The sequence below is a fragment of the Parus major genome, chromosome 14 (assembly GCF_001522545.3).
Source record: "Parus major isolate Abel chromosome 14, Parus_major1.1, whole genome shotgun sequence".
NCBI lineage: Eukaryota > Metazoa > Chordata > Aves > Passeriformes > Paridae > Parus > Parus major.
The window spans coordinates 1,312,521-1,329,240 of record NC_031783.1 but is presented as its reverse complement, the minus strand read 5'-3'; the positions used below and the strand labels follow the sequence as shown (position 1 = coordinate 1,329,240).

The following is a 16,720-nucleotide window of genomic DNA, read 5'->3' as shown; positions in this document are numbered from 1 at the left end:
ACGGCCGCGGCGGCGGCTCTGCTGTTTCTGCTGCTGTGGCGGCGGCGGCGGCGGCGGCGGGCGGGCGGCGCGGGCCGGGTGTGCGTGGCCGTGCTGGGAGACCTGGGCCGCAGCCCGCGGATGCAGTACCACGCGTTGGCGCTGGCCCGGCACGGGCGCTCGGTCGCTCTGCTGGGCTACCTCCGTGAGTGAGGGGCGGCCGGGGGAACGCGGGCCGGGCGGGGCGGCCGCAGCGCTGACCGGGCTCTCCCCCCGCAGAGAGCCGGCCGCACCGGGACGTGCTGCACAGCGAGAACGTCCGGCTGGTGCCCGTGGCGGAGCTGCGCGGGCTGCGAGGTGCGTGCGGGCCGGGCAGCGGGGGGAGCGGGGTGTGTGGCACCATAAGGAGCCCGCAGCGTGTGCCGGACCAGCCCCGCCGCACCCACCGCTCCACACTCGTGTCTCCCTTTCTCTGTTAAACAGGAGCCGATGGAATTAAACACCTGCCGGTACTCTGGTGCTGTTCACATGCAGAGTGAAATGTGGAAATTATTTTCATTCTACCTCTTCCTCCCCCACCTTGTTTTACCCCTGTTGCCCAGAGAAGCTGTGGCCTTCCCATCCCTGGAAGTGTCCAAGGCCGGGTTGGACAGAACTTGGAGCAACCTGGGATAGTGGAAATTGTCCCTGCCCACGGCAGGAGGTGGAATGAGATGAGCCTGAAAGGCCTTTCCAACCAAAGCCATTCAATGAGTGTAGGATTTCTTTCCGTACAAAATACAGAAAGAGAATTTGTAGGGATCACGAGATGTTTACATAGCTTTATAGTGATCATAGAATAAAATCACAAAGGTTGGAAAAGCTCTCTATGAACATTGAGTTCAACCATTTTCCCAGCAATGCCAAGGCTACTACTGACCCATGTCTCCAAGTGCTACATCCACTTTTAAATCCCTCCAGGAATGATGACCCCTGACCACCCTTTCAGTGAAGAAATTTTCCCAATATTCAGCCAAAACTTCCCCTGGCAGAACTTGAGGCTGTTCCTTCTCCTGTCCCTGTTCCCTGGGAGCAGAGCCCAACTCCCCCCGGCTGTCCCCTCCTGTCAGGGAGCTGTGCAGAGCCACAAGGACCCCCTGAGCCTCCTTTTCTCCAGGCTGAGCCCCTTTCCCAGCTCCCTCAGCTGCTGCTGCTGCTCCAGTCCCTTCCCAGCTCTGTTCCCTTCCCTGGACACGCTCCAGCCCCTCAGTGTTTGCCTTGGAATGACCCAACCCATCCAGATCCCTCTGCAGAGCCTTCCTTCCCTCAAGCAGATTGACAATCCCACCCAACTTGGTGCCATCTCCAAACTTGCTGCACTCAATCACATACCCAGGTCATTGGTAAAGTTATTGAACAGGTGTCCATTTTCATGTTGTTACCCTGTCTCTGCAGAGCTGGCTGGTTCTGATGTTCACATTTCTGTGGGGAAAGCTCTAATATTCTTGTTTTTCTGTCACTTTGCAGTGGGTCCAAAGCTTTTCCAGTATGTCCTAAAGGTGCTCGTGCAGTCAGTGCAGTTACTGTACACGTTGCTGAGGATAGATCAGCCATCCTATATTCTTCTTCAGGTACATTTTGTGTTGGGACTAATTTCAGTAAAAATAAATAGTGCTATATTACAGGGCATTTTTAGTCATCTCAGATGTTGCTCTAATTATTTCAGAACTGAACTGGCCTCATCAGTGGTGTAAACCTGTATCCAGGTATTTTTTGGCTCTAAACTTTGATTTGTCTGTTAACAAGTCATTTTCTTTTCCTGTTAGTTATGCTTTCAAACTTCATTGCCATGGGTAGTAGTAAGGAATAAATCTTACTTGAATTGTTGATGTCTTTATTGGAGGGGAATTTTGATCTTGATCTTAGGGTTAAATTAGAAGTATCTGCCAGTGTTCATAAGTGAATACAAACAGTCTCTGTTCATGAAACTCCTTTAAGGTGATACAAATTTGATTTTTTGTTTCTGGTAGTTGCTTTGTGTTTGTCACTTGGCCACAGTCTTGTGCTATTTTGGTTTTGTTTTTGAGCAGAATCCCCCAGGCTTGCCCAGTATAGCTGTTGCCTGGGTGGCAGGGCTGTGGTGGGGGAGCAAACTCATCATTGATTGGCACAACTATGGATACACCATCATGAGCCTGAGCCACGGGAGGAACCACCCACTGGTGCTGATTGCAAAATGGTTTGTACAGTCATTTCTGCTCTTTATTAATGGCATGCCTTGGTGGAATTCAGAATGGAGGCCAGTGGGGAGAACATAATTGGCACAGGGAGGGGTTTCTGGGCTTTGCTGTTTAAAACTGGTTTCTGTTCTGCAGCTGCTTTGTTGAACACGTGGGAGGGGAGTTGCAGGAAGTAGGCAGGTTGCTTTTATGTACATATGCAAATGTTGATATTGTTACTGAAATTGCTTTATATGCCCTGGGTTTTTTATTCTCTAATGCTGCTTTACACTCCAGCTCTTCTTTGAATAGCTCCTTGCTGAATATAATTGGTTATGTGTAGTTAAAGTTTTTAAAGGCTTTGGAGACTAGGAGTTGATCAAAAATTGGCTGTCAGATTTCAGTTCTGGGGGCAGTTGGGTTTCTTTGGGTTTTATTTGGCTTTCATCAAGCATGGGTGCTGGGGACAGTTGCTGCAAGTGCCTGCCTGTAGTTTCTGACTGACATTTCATTTTTGTCAGGTATGAAAAGCTTTTTGGGCGCTTGTCTGACTATAACCTGTGTGTCACTGATGCCATGAAAAAAGATCTCTGGGTGAATTTCAAGATAAAGTAAGTCATGTGCCTCAGACAATTTAGTAGTGTGTGCTAAGTGAAGGAACAGATCCCTGAGGATTCAGGATTCAGAGGGATCTTACAAAAGCAGCTCCCCTGAGCTCATCTGTCACCACAGAAAAACATCAGCTCAGTTTTGTGATGGGCCAGTGCAGTGTGGGCATTCAGGGATGTTCATTATCCCTCTGAACTATCACTGCATTGATGGAGGTGGCAGTCCAGGAGCCATGGAAGTTTGCTGCAGGTTGCCTGTGGAGTCAGAGTGGGACAGATATCACTGGGATTTTAATGATTACTCTGGCCTGCCAGCTTGTCTTGAGGGCTTCAAGATCAGAGTTGCTCAGAGGCAGTTATGGAGTAAGTTTGAAAATCAGGACAGTGATGTCTGCAGTTTTTACAGATGCATTTCACCCCTAGAATAAGCACACAAGAAAGGAGTTCTTTGTAAGTTGTGTCCACCTTGGTGTGTTCCAGCAAACTTCAGGAATACAGGATGTTGTAAGAGTAAAAAAATTAATTACTTTGTTGTGTTGATTTAGTTTATTTCTTTCTGATTACATAGTTGCAGCCTGTCACTGTACCATCTGCATGTTGCTACATCTGTATCTTATTTAAGCTGCACATTTTTTTCCTCCCAGGGCTGTAACTTTGTATGACAAACCAGCATCTTATTTTAAGGAAACTCCATTAGACCTCCAACACAACCTGTACATGAAACTTGCCAAAGACTACGAGCCTTTCAAACCACGGTATGTGCAAGTGCAGCTGCCCCTGCAGTCCTTAACCCAGGGACAGGGAGTTGTGGCACTTAAATTACCAGAAATACTTGTGTGGGATATTCTGACTCACAGCAGGCACAGGGGGCACTGAGTCGCCTTATTTCTCACTAGGAGAGGCCAGAAGAAGTGTGATGATGGAGCTGTGGTAACACAAGTAGTAGAAGTGTTTTGTTTTTAAAGAAGTTGCCATAAGCACTGAGGCAATCTCTGAAGATTGTGGAGGGTGGAGCTCTGCAGTTGTCTGCATCCCACTGACACACACTGCAATGTTTGGATGCTTCCTTAATAGCATCCCTTCCTTAATTACTGTGGAGAGCCTTCAGGATCTTGGTCCAAGTGTTAAACACTCCCCTCTGGACTTCAGGATGTCACCTGTAGCAGATGTACCAGGGAGTTAACTTCACCAAACTAAGGCTTGAAAAAGAAGTGAAATCCACAGTGCATGGTGGGATTTTTTGGAAATGCCCAGCTCAAAATGTGTAGGTTTTGAGTTTAGTTGAATAAATGTGCTGTTGGCCTCTGTGCTGTACTAAGTGTGAGACAGGCTGTGGTAAGGGAGGCTGACTCTGCTCAACTTGTGAAGGAAAACATTTGGTTGGAAAGTGGAATTGTGCCTATAGCAGCAGGAAAGAGGGAAAAATGGCCTGCCCTGTCCTGGTATTTCTGTAATGTAATGATTCCATTTCTAGACGAGTTGATCAGCAAATCTGAAGCCAAATGTGTGGAAATTCGTGCCAGTTAAGCAGAGTGTTCCCTGCTGTTGCTGGCTGTGTGTGTAGCTCATCCTCAGGAAGTTGTGTTTCCATAGTACAGAGCTCAGTGCCCACAGATCAGCCTTCACGGAGAGGGACGGGAAAAGTGGGAATGTGCTGAAGACCAAGGGCCGGCCAGCCCTTCTCATCAGCAGCACCAGCTGGACAGGTTGGGAAGCAGTTTTATTTTTCATAAAAATAGAGCTGTTTGTATTTTCTCCCAGTTGAAGTTATGTTTGTCCTTTGTTTTCATGGAAGGATTTGAAGACAAGATGTGTATGATGCAACTAAATGTTGTGTAACTTACATAATGCTACAAATGAATGGTTTTTTAGAAGTTGTGTTTTAATTATAAAGCTCAACTTTAAGAATGATTAAAAGAGATTTCCTACTTGCTTTTTTTAGCTTTCATTCTAGACACACTGTCTTGCATGGTGATGTAAAACAGATTAAGAAACTCAAATATTTATTCCTTACTGAGCACCCTGCACCCTGAAGTGTCTCTGCCTATGGCAAGGGACTGGGAAGAGATGAGCTTTAAGGTCCCATCAACCCAAAGCAATTTGTGATTCCATGATTTCTGATGATGCTCATCACATAATTATGTATATTTTTTCCCTCTGTATGAGGAAGGGAACAGAGACTGGAAATAAATCCATCACCAGTGACCATGGGCAGAATTGTCTTTATCTTTGAATAATCAGGGCAGTTTTTAGACTTAATTCTCAGTTTTAGAAACTAGAAAATTTTAACTTGATAGCTTTGAAGTTGTACAGTGTTTGTCATATTGTCAACAAGGGAAATAAATAAACACTGTGCATGGTTATGGACTTTTATTTATGAAAATAAACTGGGAGATTTTTAATAGCACATTCTAGTAAACAGTAATCTTTAAGTACAGACTATGCACTTAACCTTTGAGTGCATGGTCTGTATTTAAATTGTGTAGGTGAAGGTGAGGAAAATCTCAATTGTTATTTAAAGATAAAAATTAAAAAGGGTAGAAATATGAATGTCATTAATAAAAGTCTTCTCTTTCAGAGGATGAAGACTTCTCAGTCCTTTTAAGAGCTTTGGAAGGTTGGTATGAAGGAATTGATCTCACTTTTTCAAAGAGGTCTTTGGACACTTAAAAATAGTTTTGCTAAAGAGCAGTGCTTCCATATTCAGGTGAAAAAGCAGTTGTATTTGATTAATTAGCACTAATTTCAGATTAGTAATTAAAATACAGCAGCGCAACATCTCAATTAAATTAGAGGAGTTGTCAGGGGAAATTAAATATCTAACTGGCTGCTAAACTGCAGCTTTATTTTCTGAGCTATTACACCTACTCTCCACAGGTATCTGCTAATGGGAAGGGAGGGAATACATTGTCTTATACTGTAGACTTTGTAGCTGCAATTCCAAATTGATCTATTGAAGCAACTGATTGGGGAGCAGTTGAAGAAATGCTTCATGCATAAACAGCCTGATTTATTTCTGTAGAAATCTGTAAATGTTAACACTGCTGAATTTACTGCTGTGTTACTAATACATGCTTGTAAGGAAATTGCTTGTAGTGGGAAGCTCAATAATTAATGCACTGTCACCACTCTTCAGACAAGCACCCTGAGATTTCTGAGCTCTGATCAGTGTTTTATCTTCTCCAGATTATGAGAGGTTTATCGAGGAGGGAGCCAAGCTTCCAGCTTTAGTGTGTGTCATAACAGGTAAGAATGTTTGTGTTACAATTCTTTCAGTGCTAACAGAAGGTTTAGTTGTCACTTTTGTTCTCTGCTGACTCTTCTGTTGCTGGTGGGAGAGAGAAGGGACTGCTGTCTTTGTGTCTGGTTATAAGGACAGTGATTTATAGCTGAGTTATTGCACCATCCACCACTTATGGCACATCTTTAAACAGCGTCCCTGTCTGCTCCAGCTTTGCATTAAAAACAATCTAAGGTCAAAGTTGAGATGATGCTGCCAAAGCAATGTCAGAGGAAGCAGCCTCAAGCTGTGCCAGGGGAGGTTTAGACTGGCTACTGGGAGAATTCCTTCATGGAAAGGGTGGTCAGGCACTGGCACAGCTGCCCAGGGCAGTGGTGGAATCCCCATCCCTGGAGGAATTTAAAGCCATGTGGATGTGGCACTTGGGGTCAGTGTTTGCCCTGGCAGTGCTGGGGAACAGTTGGACTTGATCTGAGAGGCCTTTTCCAACCTTAAAAGCTCCATGATTCTACATTGATGGAAAACTCATTGAAATACTGAGGAAGAGAAGTCCAGGTGCACATTGCTTTCAAGGGAACTTAGATTTTCCATATTTTTTTAGGGTACTACAAGTGTTGTGTCCTGATTGTGCACCTGATCCAACAGGGGCTGGTATTTCATAGACCACACTGTTTTCACTCATCTTGATAAAGTATTTTTTCTGTTTTAAACAGGTAAAGGACCTCTAAAAGATTACTACAATGGACTGATCCAAAAACTGCACTTTAAGCATATCCAGATCTGTACACCATGGCTGGAAGCTGAGGATTACCCTCTTCTGCTTGGTAAATAGTGGATGATGGAAAAGGCTTGAGGATGTGTGGGAAACAGCTTGGCACAGTTGCAGGGGGCTGGTGCAGGCTGCACAGAAGCTGGGAGAATATAGTCAGGAATATTGCTGGTTAGTGACAGGATATTCATGGATTTGACTCATTACAGAAAAGCTGTTTAATTCCTCTGGCTGGCTTTTCCCTGTTTTCCTAAGAAGGAGCTGTGTTGTTTTTTCAGCCTGCTCTTTGCACTCTTTGTTTTTTCCAGCTGTGCTGAAATACAGGTACCTGTGCAGGTTCTACTTTCATTTCAGGGTCACTCCAGCAAATGGAATGAGAAAGTTGTTGGCTGAGCAACCAAAAGTAGCTGAAATTCTAAATTAACATGTCATTGGAATGTTATTCCCTCAGCATCTTCATTGCAACAGCATAAAGTGGGAGTAATAGAGTTATAAAATACATATTGAATGTGATCTTCATTCTGCAGGGTTAGAGCCTGACAATTTATGTGGCTATAAAACACAATTTATTTGTTCCTTTTCAAATAATGAACATAATGTCTGTAAAACCACACTGTAATTCCTCTGTTTGAGCTGACTTCAGCTGGGAGAGGTCAGAAGTGAGCCATGCAGTGTATCCTGATTGGATTGTGATGGGATTTGCCTTCACTTACCCATTCTTAGCAGACTAAGAGGCAGAAAGGCTGTTTTAAGATACATAAAACTTCAAAATCTCCTTTAATTTAACATGCACTCATTTATTACTTTTCTATAACATAACCATTTTAAGTCCCAAAACAACCTGTGCTTTATTTTTTTCCCTGATTGCTTGAAATTGTGTCTGTGTAGTTGAAAGTTTCACTTACACCATCCAAAGCAGGACAGAAGTAAAGGATTGCAGGAGGAGCTGCTTTCAGAGAGTTCAGACTGTGCTGTGTTGGTTTTTCAGGCTCAGCAGACCTGGGGGTGTGTCTCCATAAATCCTCCAGTGGTTTGGATTTGCCCATGAAGGTGGTGGATATGTTTGGCTGCTGTTTACCTGTGTGTGCAATTCATTTTGAATGGTAAGAGGTTATTCTGTTACAGCTCCAAGGTATCACATAAAACAATATTCTTACAAAGCCAGAGTTCAGCAGCTACTGCAGGAATTCAGTGAGATTCCTGTATTTTGTAATGTCAAAATTCAATAAGATAGAAATCAAGGTTGCTTTCAGTTTAAAAGTTAATACTTATTTCTACAAAATCAGGAACATTTAATGCAAGCACTTGCCTTAAAATATCCCTGTATTCCATTGTTTCCATATATTTAATTTTAAAAAAAGCTTTCTTCTGCAAAGACACATTTGTTCAGTGAAAGGCTGAGTGTGTGCATGGGCATTCTTGGAATTTATGGTCCTTTGGGAAAACAAAGCTTTGTAAAAGAAGATAAATTCTCTGTGAAGATTTCATGATGGATCATGGACAGATTTTCCTTGTGGGAAAAAAAATATCTAGCTTTAAAGTAGATCATTGCCCTGGTTTTTAATGGATGTCCAGATGAGTGGCCCAAAGACAGAATGAGGGTCCTTTGGTACAGTTGTGTTTGATTTAGTCTGACATAGACAGGAGAAGAAGTCTTTAACTGTTTAAAACTGCCTGTTTAATTCCATTATGTCAGGCTTGTGCCATCTGGGGCCATAATGGTACAGATATCCTGCTTTGGTCCCTTTGGGTGTCATTGTGCAATATTGAAAATGTCCCACTCGCTGCTTTTTGCCACAGCTTTCCTTCTGTGACTTTTTTTCACAGTTTACACGAACTGGTGAAACACAATGAGAACGGTTTGATATTCAGGGACTCGAAGGAACTCGCAGAACAACTGAAGGTAAAGGCTCTGCCTGATTTCTTTCCCCCTAGAAATAACCCCAGGCGTGCCACTGTGTGAGCAGCAGTTCTGAGCATCACCCATGTGTTTTGCATTCTCACAAGGTGCTGCCTGGCCTGGGGGGCATTGTTTGCCTCACTTATATTTAAATGTGAACCTTTCGAATATTGGCCTTGTTCTCCCTTTGTGAGGCCAGAGCCCAGAACTGCAGCTGTAGTTGAGGGTTAGTATTGTGGAGGCTGGAATGAGCCTGAAATGGAACATGATAGTTATTTGCCTGTGGTTTTGCTTTTTAAATTACAGATGCTTTTCTTGGATTTCCCTAGCCTGGAAGGGAAACTCCACAGCTTCCGAGAGAACCTGCGAGCATCGCGACAACTGCGCTGGGACCAGAGCTGGGAGCAGACTGTGCTTCCCTTGCTGGGGAACAAGGAATGACTGGGGGGAGGGAGGCTGTCAGACACATCCCTGCAGCTGCAGAGATTTGGGAAACAGTGAATAAACACTTTGTATTGTCTGCACTTACAGTTTCTAACTCCTTCATCTTGGAACAGGGCTCACGCTCTTCCTTTACGGTTTCCTGGGGAGTAAGAGGTGCTGAAGGTGCTGAGGTTGTTTGTTGTGTGACCTGTGCTGCTTGAAGGTCCCTTTTTGGTGAAGATCCTTGAATACAGATAGAAGCTATTAGCAGCTTTACCTCCTGTACAGTCAGCACTTCAGTAGGTGATTTGGGTACAGTTTTTTTTGGCATATGGCAGATGCTTTTCATTTAAGTTGTTTCACTTCAGCTGGTCAATTCGATGGCCAGTTAATTGCCCAAGCACTTAATATCATCCTCTGTGGTTTTATTGGCAAAGAACCATTTTGTTTTCCAGTTGTTTTTCCTTTTGACAGTGTGTGCAAGAGTGTGGATGCACAGCACTGTTGTGTGACAGCTTTACTGGGCACTTGGAGCAAGCAGAGCTTGCAGTGAGTGTTCTCCTTGTACTCTGAAATTAATGTGCCAATTTACCTTGGGAAAAAACATAAAATTCATCTCTTCTTGAACAGATGAACAAGAAAGGGAAAAAAATAAACCCAAAATATATGAACCAAGTATGTAGAACTTATTTACTTTGTGTTTACTCAGGCACAGCCTTCAGCTTTTTATTAAGCTCAGTATTCACATGCAAGCCTAATGCTTACAAGATATTTTTCATCACCTTCTTGATGATAAAATAGATATCAGTCATTGGTAAATGTGCTTGGTTTGGACTGTGTTTACTGCTCCTGACAGCTCCTGAGGGCACCTCAGGGTGGGAGGTGAGGACAGTGGGTTCTGCACCAGAAATTTTAAACTGAGCAACTATTGACTATCTGCTTTTGTCAAAAGAGAAAAGGTGAAAAAAGAGCCGAGGTGTTTTACTGCAGGAATTTGGCAAAACATCAAGCTTATTGATGGAAGAATGATCCATAAAGACTGATTTGCCAATTTTTAGTGGGTTTTGTTCCTGTTTTCAGTCAAAATCCTGTCTAGGGGTTTGGCCAGTCCTGTGCGCATGGAGGTAAATCAGGCACTTCTCTAATTAAACAGTAATGCCAAAAGCTTTAGAGATGTTTCCTCTTCCTATAATAGATCTTTTTAGATCCAAAATGACCTCTGTATAGAACCTTTGACTTGAATTTTGTGTAAGGGGAGATAAGGGCTGCCAGTTTGTGTTTACTCTGGAAATAACACCTTTAAGTTCTTTCTTTTTAGGGACAGGGAACCAAAACCTGGGCTGGGGTTTTTTCTGCTTGATCCCATCAGTCATGGCCTCCTTTAGCTTGAAGAATAAGATTCTTCAGGTTTCAAGTTAGGTATCATCACTTTTCTCTCCATTACTACAGGAGGAGGAGGAGGTTGAAGTTTTTAAGTAGTTTTTAATAGAGAAAAGTCAAAAGAGAAAAACGAGCAGCACTTTGATTTTTCTGCTTCAGGGCCAATGCTGCCCAACAAGAGAAGGATTAACGGGTGGTGGAAAGTTCCAGAGCAGGGGAGCTCAGTCCCTCTTTGCAGGATACCTGGAGCACTGCTGTGTGCAGTGATTCCTTTTCCATTCCCAGCCTGAGGGGACGGATTCCCAGCAGCCACTGTGGAAGTGGCAGTTCTTATGGGAGAGAAAGGAACATCAATTCTGACTTGTCATCCCTGCAGAGTAAAGATGCACCTGATTTACAGCAGTCTGTGACCTGCTCTTACAGCAGAGTCATCCTGGGACACAACTACAGGTACTGGTCACTGTTTTATTGGGGGTTTTTAAGCTAACCCAAACTGCAAGTATGTACAGACATAAAAGACCAGAGTAGACAATTACAGCTGGTTTTAGAATCAAAACCCACTAATTACTCTGAAACATTATTTTGCTCCCTTGTCTGTGTGAGCTGCTCATCCTGTGATCCTGCAGGTTGCCCCCAGTATTTACAAATCACAACACAAAACACCCCCAACTTGAATTCTGTTGTCTTCTACAAAATCAGAAGTGAAGTGTGACTGGGGCTTTTTGGTTTCTGCTGCTTGAGGTTCAGTCACTTCCCAGGGGCAGCAGCAGGCTCAGATCCAAGCTGGGAATGAGGGGAAGGAAGGACTCCAGTGTCCATGTGTACAGTTGTATCCTCAGAACCTCATTTCCAGAATTCAGGATAATCTTGTGACAAGGCTGAGACAGCTCCTGTTGGTCTCAAAATTCCAGTTCTGTTTGCCAAGCCTATATAAATAGCTGTAGAATAGTTACATCTGGCTGCACATCATAGAGAAAATTACAGCTGCTGTGGGCTGGAATCATCTGCCACCTGATGCCAACTTTATCTGTGAAAAGAGATTTTTATATTTATGCTTAATATTTATATAAATTTTATAATTTCAATATAATATTAAATAAAGTTAATATTTTAATGTATTTTAATATCCTTTTAAATATTTATATAATTTTATTTATGCTTAATGAAATGGAGAGCAAAAGTTGCATGACAAGTTCTTGTGTTTAACATGCTGTCATTGACAGACAAATGCTTATCAGAGTTTTTATAAAAATCCTATTAATGCCTCTGCTGAACACTCAGTGTCACTTTGTGAATTAACCAGAATTTCACAGAATATCCTAAGCTGAAGGAACCCACAAGGATCATCAGTTCCAATTGGTGAACACCAGCTGAACAGCAAAGAGACTGCAAAGGATCAGCTTTAGAAGTGTATATGAAGAAAAATCCCCAAATCTCTATTTAATCTCTGCTGGAGGTTTTAACCCTCAAAGAACATAAGATAAGATAAAGGCTTCAGGCTGCATCTCAGATGTTATCACTGTGACAGTGCAGCACTGATGGCTCCCTCCTTTAGGCTTAAACCTTTTTTTACTTTCCTATTGGCACCAGACTTACAAATCACCCCTGGCAGATGTGAGCTGTGATAGCCAGGATGTGCCTAAAGGTGAGCTCCAAGCTCCTGAAGACATCCAGGAGCAGAAGCTGCTGCTCTTGGACAATGCTCCTGCTTCTCTCTACCACAGAACAAGTAATGGGGAAAGAGGCAAAAATGCAAAACTATTGAACACTTCATGGAACAGGCACCCACCCAACTCAGCCTGGAACAGCTGAAACGTGTCTGGATTTCGGATTGTGGAGGCAATGAACACCTCAGGAGCTTTCCTGTCTGCTCTGGAGGTGGAGAGTTTCTGCAGCATCCCAATGAGGGCCAAAATTATCTCAGGATCATATACCACATCTACCAAAAAAAAGAAAAAAAAGAAACATACAATATTTATTGAGAACTGAGCAAAAAACAGAATAAAAACTGCAAAGCAGAAATACAATCTTCACAGTGCAGGAGAATATTGTTATTTTATGGGCTATGCCCTCATCACTAAAAATCAGTGCTCCTTTTTGTAAATGGATTGTCAGATATTTTATTTAAGCCCATCCTAAGGGAAGCAGCAAAAACCACTGAGTGTTGGTGCTCTGTTCCCACTGCCCCTGGCAAAACAAACCTGCCTTGTTTGAAATGAGAGGTTTAGAGGCTGATGCCAAGGACTTGCAGAAGTTTTCATCTGGAGTCAGTCCCTGGAGAGCAGAAATGGTGGTGTGAGGTCAGTGAACACCAAGGGGAGCAGAATGCTGATGCTCAGAGGGGGTTGTTTCCTACACAGAGATGCCCAGATTTGTGCACCACTGCAGTAACTCGTGCTGCAGTGTGCTCAGGGCACATCCTGCTGCACTGAGGAACAGCAAATAGCAGAGAGATGTCAATGACCCTCAGTTCTTGCCTTCTGCTGGGGCTGGTCTGGGCACTGAGCAGTGTCATTGGCATTAGGACTGTGCAGTGACTTCATTTTATAGAATTCCCATTCACTGCATCCTGTAATATCTTGGATGTCAAAGTAATTTTGGCATCCAAGGTATCACCCACAGGTGCACAAGGGATCAACCCTTTTTGCACCTGGAGTCTCTGGCTTTTCTTTGCAAAGCTCCAAATCAGGTGTAAGACCTACAGCTGAGACATTCTGCTCTCACTGGGGATCACCACTATCATCCACTAGGTTTTCCATGTTTGGATTTTTAATAAACTCCCTCTAAATTTATACACAGACAAGTCCAAGACAAGGTCTGAGGTTGTTTTTTGTTATTCCTCAAGAGGCTGCCAGGGTTGCTGAGCCCTCCCCATCCCTGCTCCCCGTGAGTGGGTGCAGTACCTGCTGCAATGACAACATCAGCTCTGACACCCAGCAGTTGTTTTTCTGTCACTGAGCTCCAGTCAAGCTCAGCAACAATCACTTTTGGGTTTTGGCACTTCTCTCCTTCCACCTTCTGTCCTTGGGACTCTGTTTGGATGCTCCAGGTCATGTCAGGCTCCGGGATGAAGCCGTTTAGCCGGATGTTTTCTCCCAGCTGTCTGAGAACTTGGGGGTGGCAGTCACTAAATATGAATCTCCTGGGTTGGCAGCTTTTGCAGATGGCAATTCCAGTGAAACCAATCCCACTCCCTAATTCCAGGATTGTCCTGAGGGTAAAGGAGTAAAAAGTACTATCAGGACTCTGCACTGAGTTGGAAATCAAAACATTCTAAATATAATTAAAGGTAAAATCAGTTCCAGATAATTACAATAATTTTTGAGCGAACCATCCACAATCTAACCTTTGTCCCAAGCAACTAGAGAGTTGGGAATAACTGAGGGTGGAACTGTCAGCACAAAATTAATTAGCTGAAATGCTGATTCCTGTAAGGCACAAACATTCCCACCACAGGGATGAGAGACATTCCCACCTGGCTTTAGCCATCTGCAGCACAGTTGTTTCCACCTGAGCTGGCTTTCCAGTTTTTAGTCAGTGGTGAGAAACAGAAACTGAGCAGCACAGTTCCTTCCCCTGTGAGCTTCATTATTATTAATTATCTTTCCTCAAAAGCCCTTGCTCATCTTGACTGCTTATAAATAAAGTAGAAATTATGTGATCAGAGCTGCACATCTAATCATCTAATGTAGATAATCCTTGGTGAACCCCACCACGGAGTGAAGGTCATTAGTTAAATTACTGAAAACTGAACAGCTGACCTCACAGAGCAGGTCAGACTGCACATTGCAAGGGATTGATCCTAAACCATGTCTTGACAGGTCCTCTCCTGGGTTAAAGTTTGGTAGAATAGACAAGAGCAGCAATTACTCAGCAGCAAAAGGGCGTAATTTCTATTATTTTGGGTGTATAGTCTGTTATTAAATATTTCTGTTATTAAATTACAGTTGTATAGCTTACAGTATCAGAGGACTGGAGCCCCTCTGCTCTGGAGCCAGGCTGGGAGACCTGGGGGTGCTCACCTGGAGAGGAGAAGGCTCAGGGAGACCTCAGAGCCCCTTCCAGGGCCTAAAGGGGCTCCAGGAGAGCTGAAAAGGGACTTTGCATGCCAAGACAGGGAGTAATGTCTTCCCACTGCCAGAGAGCTGGGCTAGATGGGATATTGGGGAGAAACTGTTCCCTGGCAGGGTGGGCAGGCCCTGGCACAGGGTGCCCAGGGAAGCTGTGGCTGCCCCTGGGTCCCTGGAAGTGTCCAAGGCCAGGCTGGACGGGGCTTGGAGCAGCCTGGGATAGTGGAAGGTGTCCCTGCCATGGCATGATGTCACTTCCCAGCCAAACCATTCTGTGTTCCTACAGGAATGAAGAGCTCTTTCCTCATAACTCCAGCCCTGCTGCTGCCATACCTGTCCCTGAACACGCTGGGGTTCTGCAGTGCCCACTGGGCCAGGTGCAGAGCAGCTTCCCACGTGATGAGCCCCGTGGTGCCCCCGGAGATCAGCGCTGTGCTCTCACAGAGGCTCACACACTCCCCCGTGGGCTGCAGGACAAGGGAAAGCAAAGATGGATCAGCACAGGCTGTGGATTTAGAGTTTACAGCAATAGTAACACCTGGAAAAAAGCAGGAAGCACTCCAGGCTTCAGGGTGGGTGTTTTTAAAGCCACTTCTTGCTTAGTTTGGGGGAGTAAATGTGGTTTAGAAGATTGCAATGTCAGTTTTTACCAATATGTAGTTCTTGTAACACTGAGTAGATTCTTCTTCTTTTAGAACATTTGCCAGTGACTCGTAGAGCTCATCCAGGGGTTCAGTTGCTGTGGATTCAAGCTGTGGGGAGGAGAACAGGGCAGCTCTGAGCATCACATTGTCATGAAACACAAAACAATTGCACCCTAAGCCCCATTTTAGTACAGTGTATTTACATTAAATGATGTGGGTGGGTATTACATGAGATATTTTCAAGAAAAAAAAAAACAACAAAGAGCAAGTGAACAAGTGAAAAATAAGCTGAAAAAAGCAAGAGGTACCTTTTTGATAAGCTCAGCCAGGAAGCATCTCCTGTACTTGGCCGAAGGGGGATATTTCACACACAGAGGGTGAAGAATTGTCTACAATGAAAACAGCCATGGAAACCAATCACCCAGGACAGGGTTTATGCAAGGCACTAAGTACTAGAGAAGGACCATTAATTGGCTCTGGGTGCCATGAAATGTATTGGAATTTAATCTGAACAAAATATGCTAAGCCAGAAATTTAAATGGGATGATTTCTGACAGATTTGTGAGTTTCCAGATCTGTGGCCAAAAATTTCTTACTTTTTGTGGCAACAAAAATCTCAATTTTCAATAGAGTAAAGAGAAAATGAGTAAAAGAGTAAAGAGTGGAAATGATCCAATTTACTTTCTCCTCCTTCTTTTCTCTTCTCTTCCTTCTTTCTGTTTTGGTTTGCTGCCTGATTTGTGATCTCCATCCGCAGGGACAGTTTGGGCACCACCATTCCCTGTATCCCCGAATATCCAGGAGCAGCTACGCTGACGGTGCCATTCACCACATCAGTGCTCTGACACGCGGGTCTCAATTTTGATCTAAGAACACCCAAATACCAGCAGAGGAGGAAATCGGCAGTTCTGCAGAGCCTAACTAAACACTGCGACACCGGCTCAGCGCTCTCTGCATTTCCGAGCAATTCCGGGGGCTTTGGGACGCGCTGGCACCGCCCGTCGGTGGCACGGGGGTGACTCCGAGCTGTCCCTCACCTTGTGCAGAATATCCGCCAGCAGCTCGGAGTCCGGCACGGCGCGTAGGCTTTGTTCGAGCTCCTAAAACAGGATAAGTAAATAAATAAACAAGGCGGCGGTGCCGCCTCCCCCCGCCCGGCCCCCCCCGTACCGGCCAGGGCAGCGAGCGGAGCGGGCGCGCAGCCAGGAACCAGCGCTGGAAGCGCAGCGCCAGCCCCGGCCGCGCCTCGGCCATGGCCCCGCAGAGCACGGCCGGGCAGGCCGCGAGTCCCCGGCCTCGCCTGGCGCAGTCCCCGGAGCAGGAGCCGCCCACAGGGCGGAGCGGCACCGCCCGACGCGGGCTGGAAGCAGAGAACGCCGGAGCGGGGATCGAACCCTCGACCCTCGGACACGGCCGGGGGCCCCCACTGAACTGCCCGGGCCGCAAGGGGGCGCCACCACCCCACTGCGGCCCCAGCGGGCCGGGCCTGAGCCGGGCAGCGACAGCGC

At 44.9% G+C, this 16,720-nt stretch overlaps 2 protein-coding genes across 4 annotated transcripts; one reads left to right on the top strand and one right to left on the bottom strand.

Moving 5' to 3' along the window:
* The first annotated feature begins 56 nt into the window (after positions 1-56).
* On the top strand, positions 57-9,219 carry ALG1 (ALG1 chitobiosyldiphosphodolichol beta-mannosyltransferase). 3 transcript variants are annotated; one of them, XM_015643247.3, is made up of 13 exons: positions 57-184; positions 259-336; positions 1,486-1,589; positions 2,049-2,197; positions 2,699-2,788; positions 3,430-3,540; positions 4,379-4,491; positions 5,364-5,402; positions 5,972-6,031; positions 6,740-6,850; positions 7,784-7,898; positions 8,623-8,698; positions 9,002-9,219. In XM_015643247.3, the coding sequence occupies exons 1-13, from the start codon at positions 121-123 to the stop codon at positions 9,134-9,136; spliced, it is 1,245 nt and encodes a 414-aa protein (XP_015498733.1). In that variant the 5' UTR covers positions 57-120; the 3' UTR covers positions 9,137-9,219. The 3 variants fall into 3 exon arrangements, with proteins under 3 accessions (XP_015498733.1, XP_015498732.1, XP_018863829.1); XM_015643246.3 differs by lacking the exons at positions 57-184; positions 259-336 and having other exon boundaries at positions 1,151-1,589; XM_019008284.2 differs by lacking the exons at positions 57-184; positions 259-336 and having other exon boundaries at positions 1,480-1,589; positions 1,685-2,197.
* Positions 9,220-10,943: 1,724 nt separating this feature from the next.
* EEF2KMT (eukaryotic elongation factor 2 lysine methyltransferase) lies at positions 10,944-16,532 on the bottom strand. Its single transcript, XM_015643248.3, has 8 exons — positions 16,383-16,532; positions 16,250-16,312; positions 15,521-15,601; positions 15,219-15,320; positions 14,902-15,035; positions 13,402-13,709; positions 12,288-12,437; positions 10,944-11,525 (listed from the first exon to the last, which is right to left on the bottom strand). The coding sequence occupies exons 1-8, from the start codon at positions 16,464-16,466 to the stop codon at positions 11,425-11,427; spliced, it is 1,023 nt and encodes a 340-aa protein (XP_015498734.1). The 5' UTR covers positions 16,467-16,532; the 3' UTR covers positions 10,944-11,424.
* Between the last annotated feature and the right edge of the window lie 188 nt (positions 16,533-16,720).

What these genes read in the sequence shown, in the direction of transcription:
- EEF2KMT (XM_015643248.3), bottom strand. Translation starts at nt 16,466, where the DNA reads ATGGCCGAGGCGCGGCCGGGGCTGGCGCTGCGCTTCCAGCGCTGGTTC. An exon ending in GTTACAAGAACTACATATTG is followed by an intron (nt 15,036 to 15,218) that starts GTAAAAACTGAC and finishes CTTGTCCTGCAG; the next exon opens with CCCACGGGGGAGTGTGTGAG. An exon ending in TGATGTTGTCATTGCAGCAG is followed by an intron (nt 12,438 to 13,401) that starts GTACTGCACCCA and finishes TTTTTTTGGTAG; the next exon opens with ATGTGGTATATGATCCTGAG.
- ALG1 (XM_015643246.3), top strand. Translation starts at nt 1,242, where the DNA reads ATGACCCAACCCATCCAGATCCCTCTGCAGAGCCTTCCTTCCCTCAAG. An exon ending in TTTAGTGTGTGTCATAACAG is followed by an intron (nt 6,032 to 6,739) that starts GTAAGAATGTTT and finishes TGTTTTAAACAG; the next exon opens with GTAAAGGACCTCTAAAAGAT. An exon ending in TGTGCAATTCATTTTGAATG is followed by an intron (nt 7,899 to 8,622) that starts GTAAGAGGTTAT and finishes TTTTTTTCACAG; the next exon opens with TTTACACGAACTGGTGAAAC.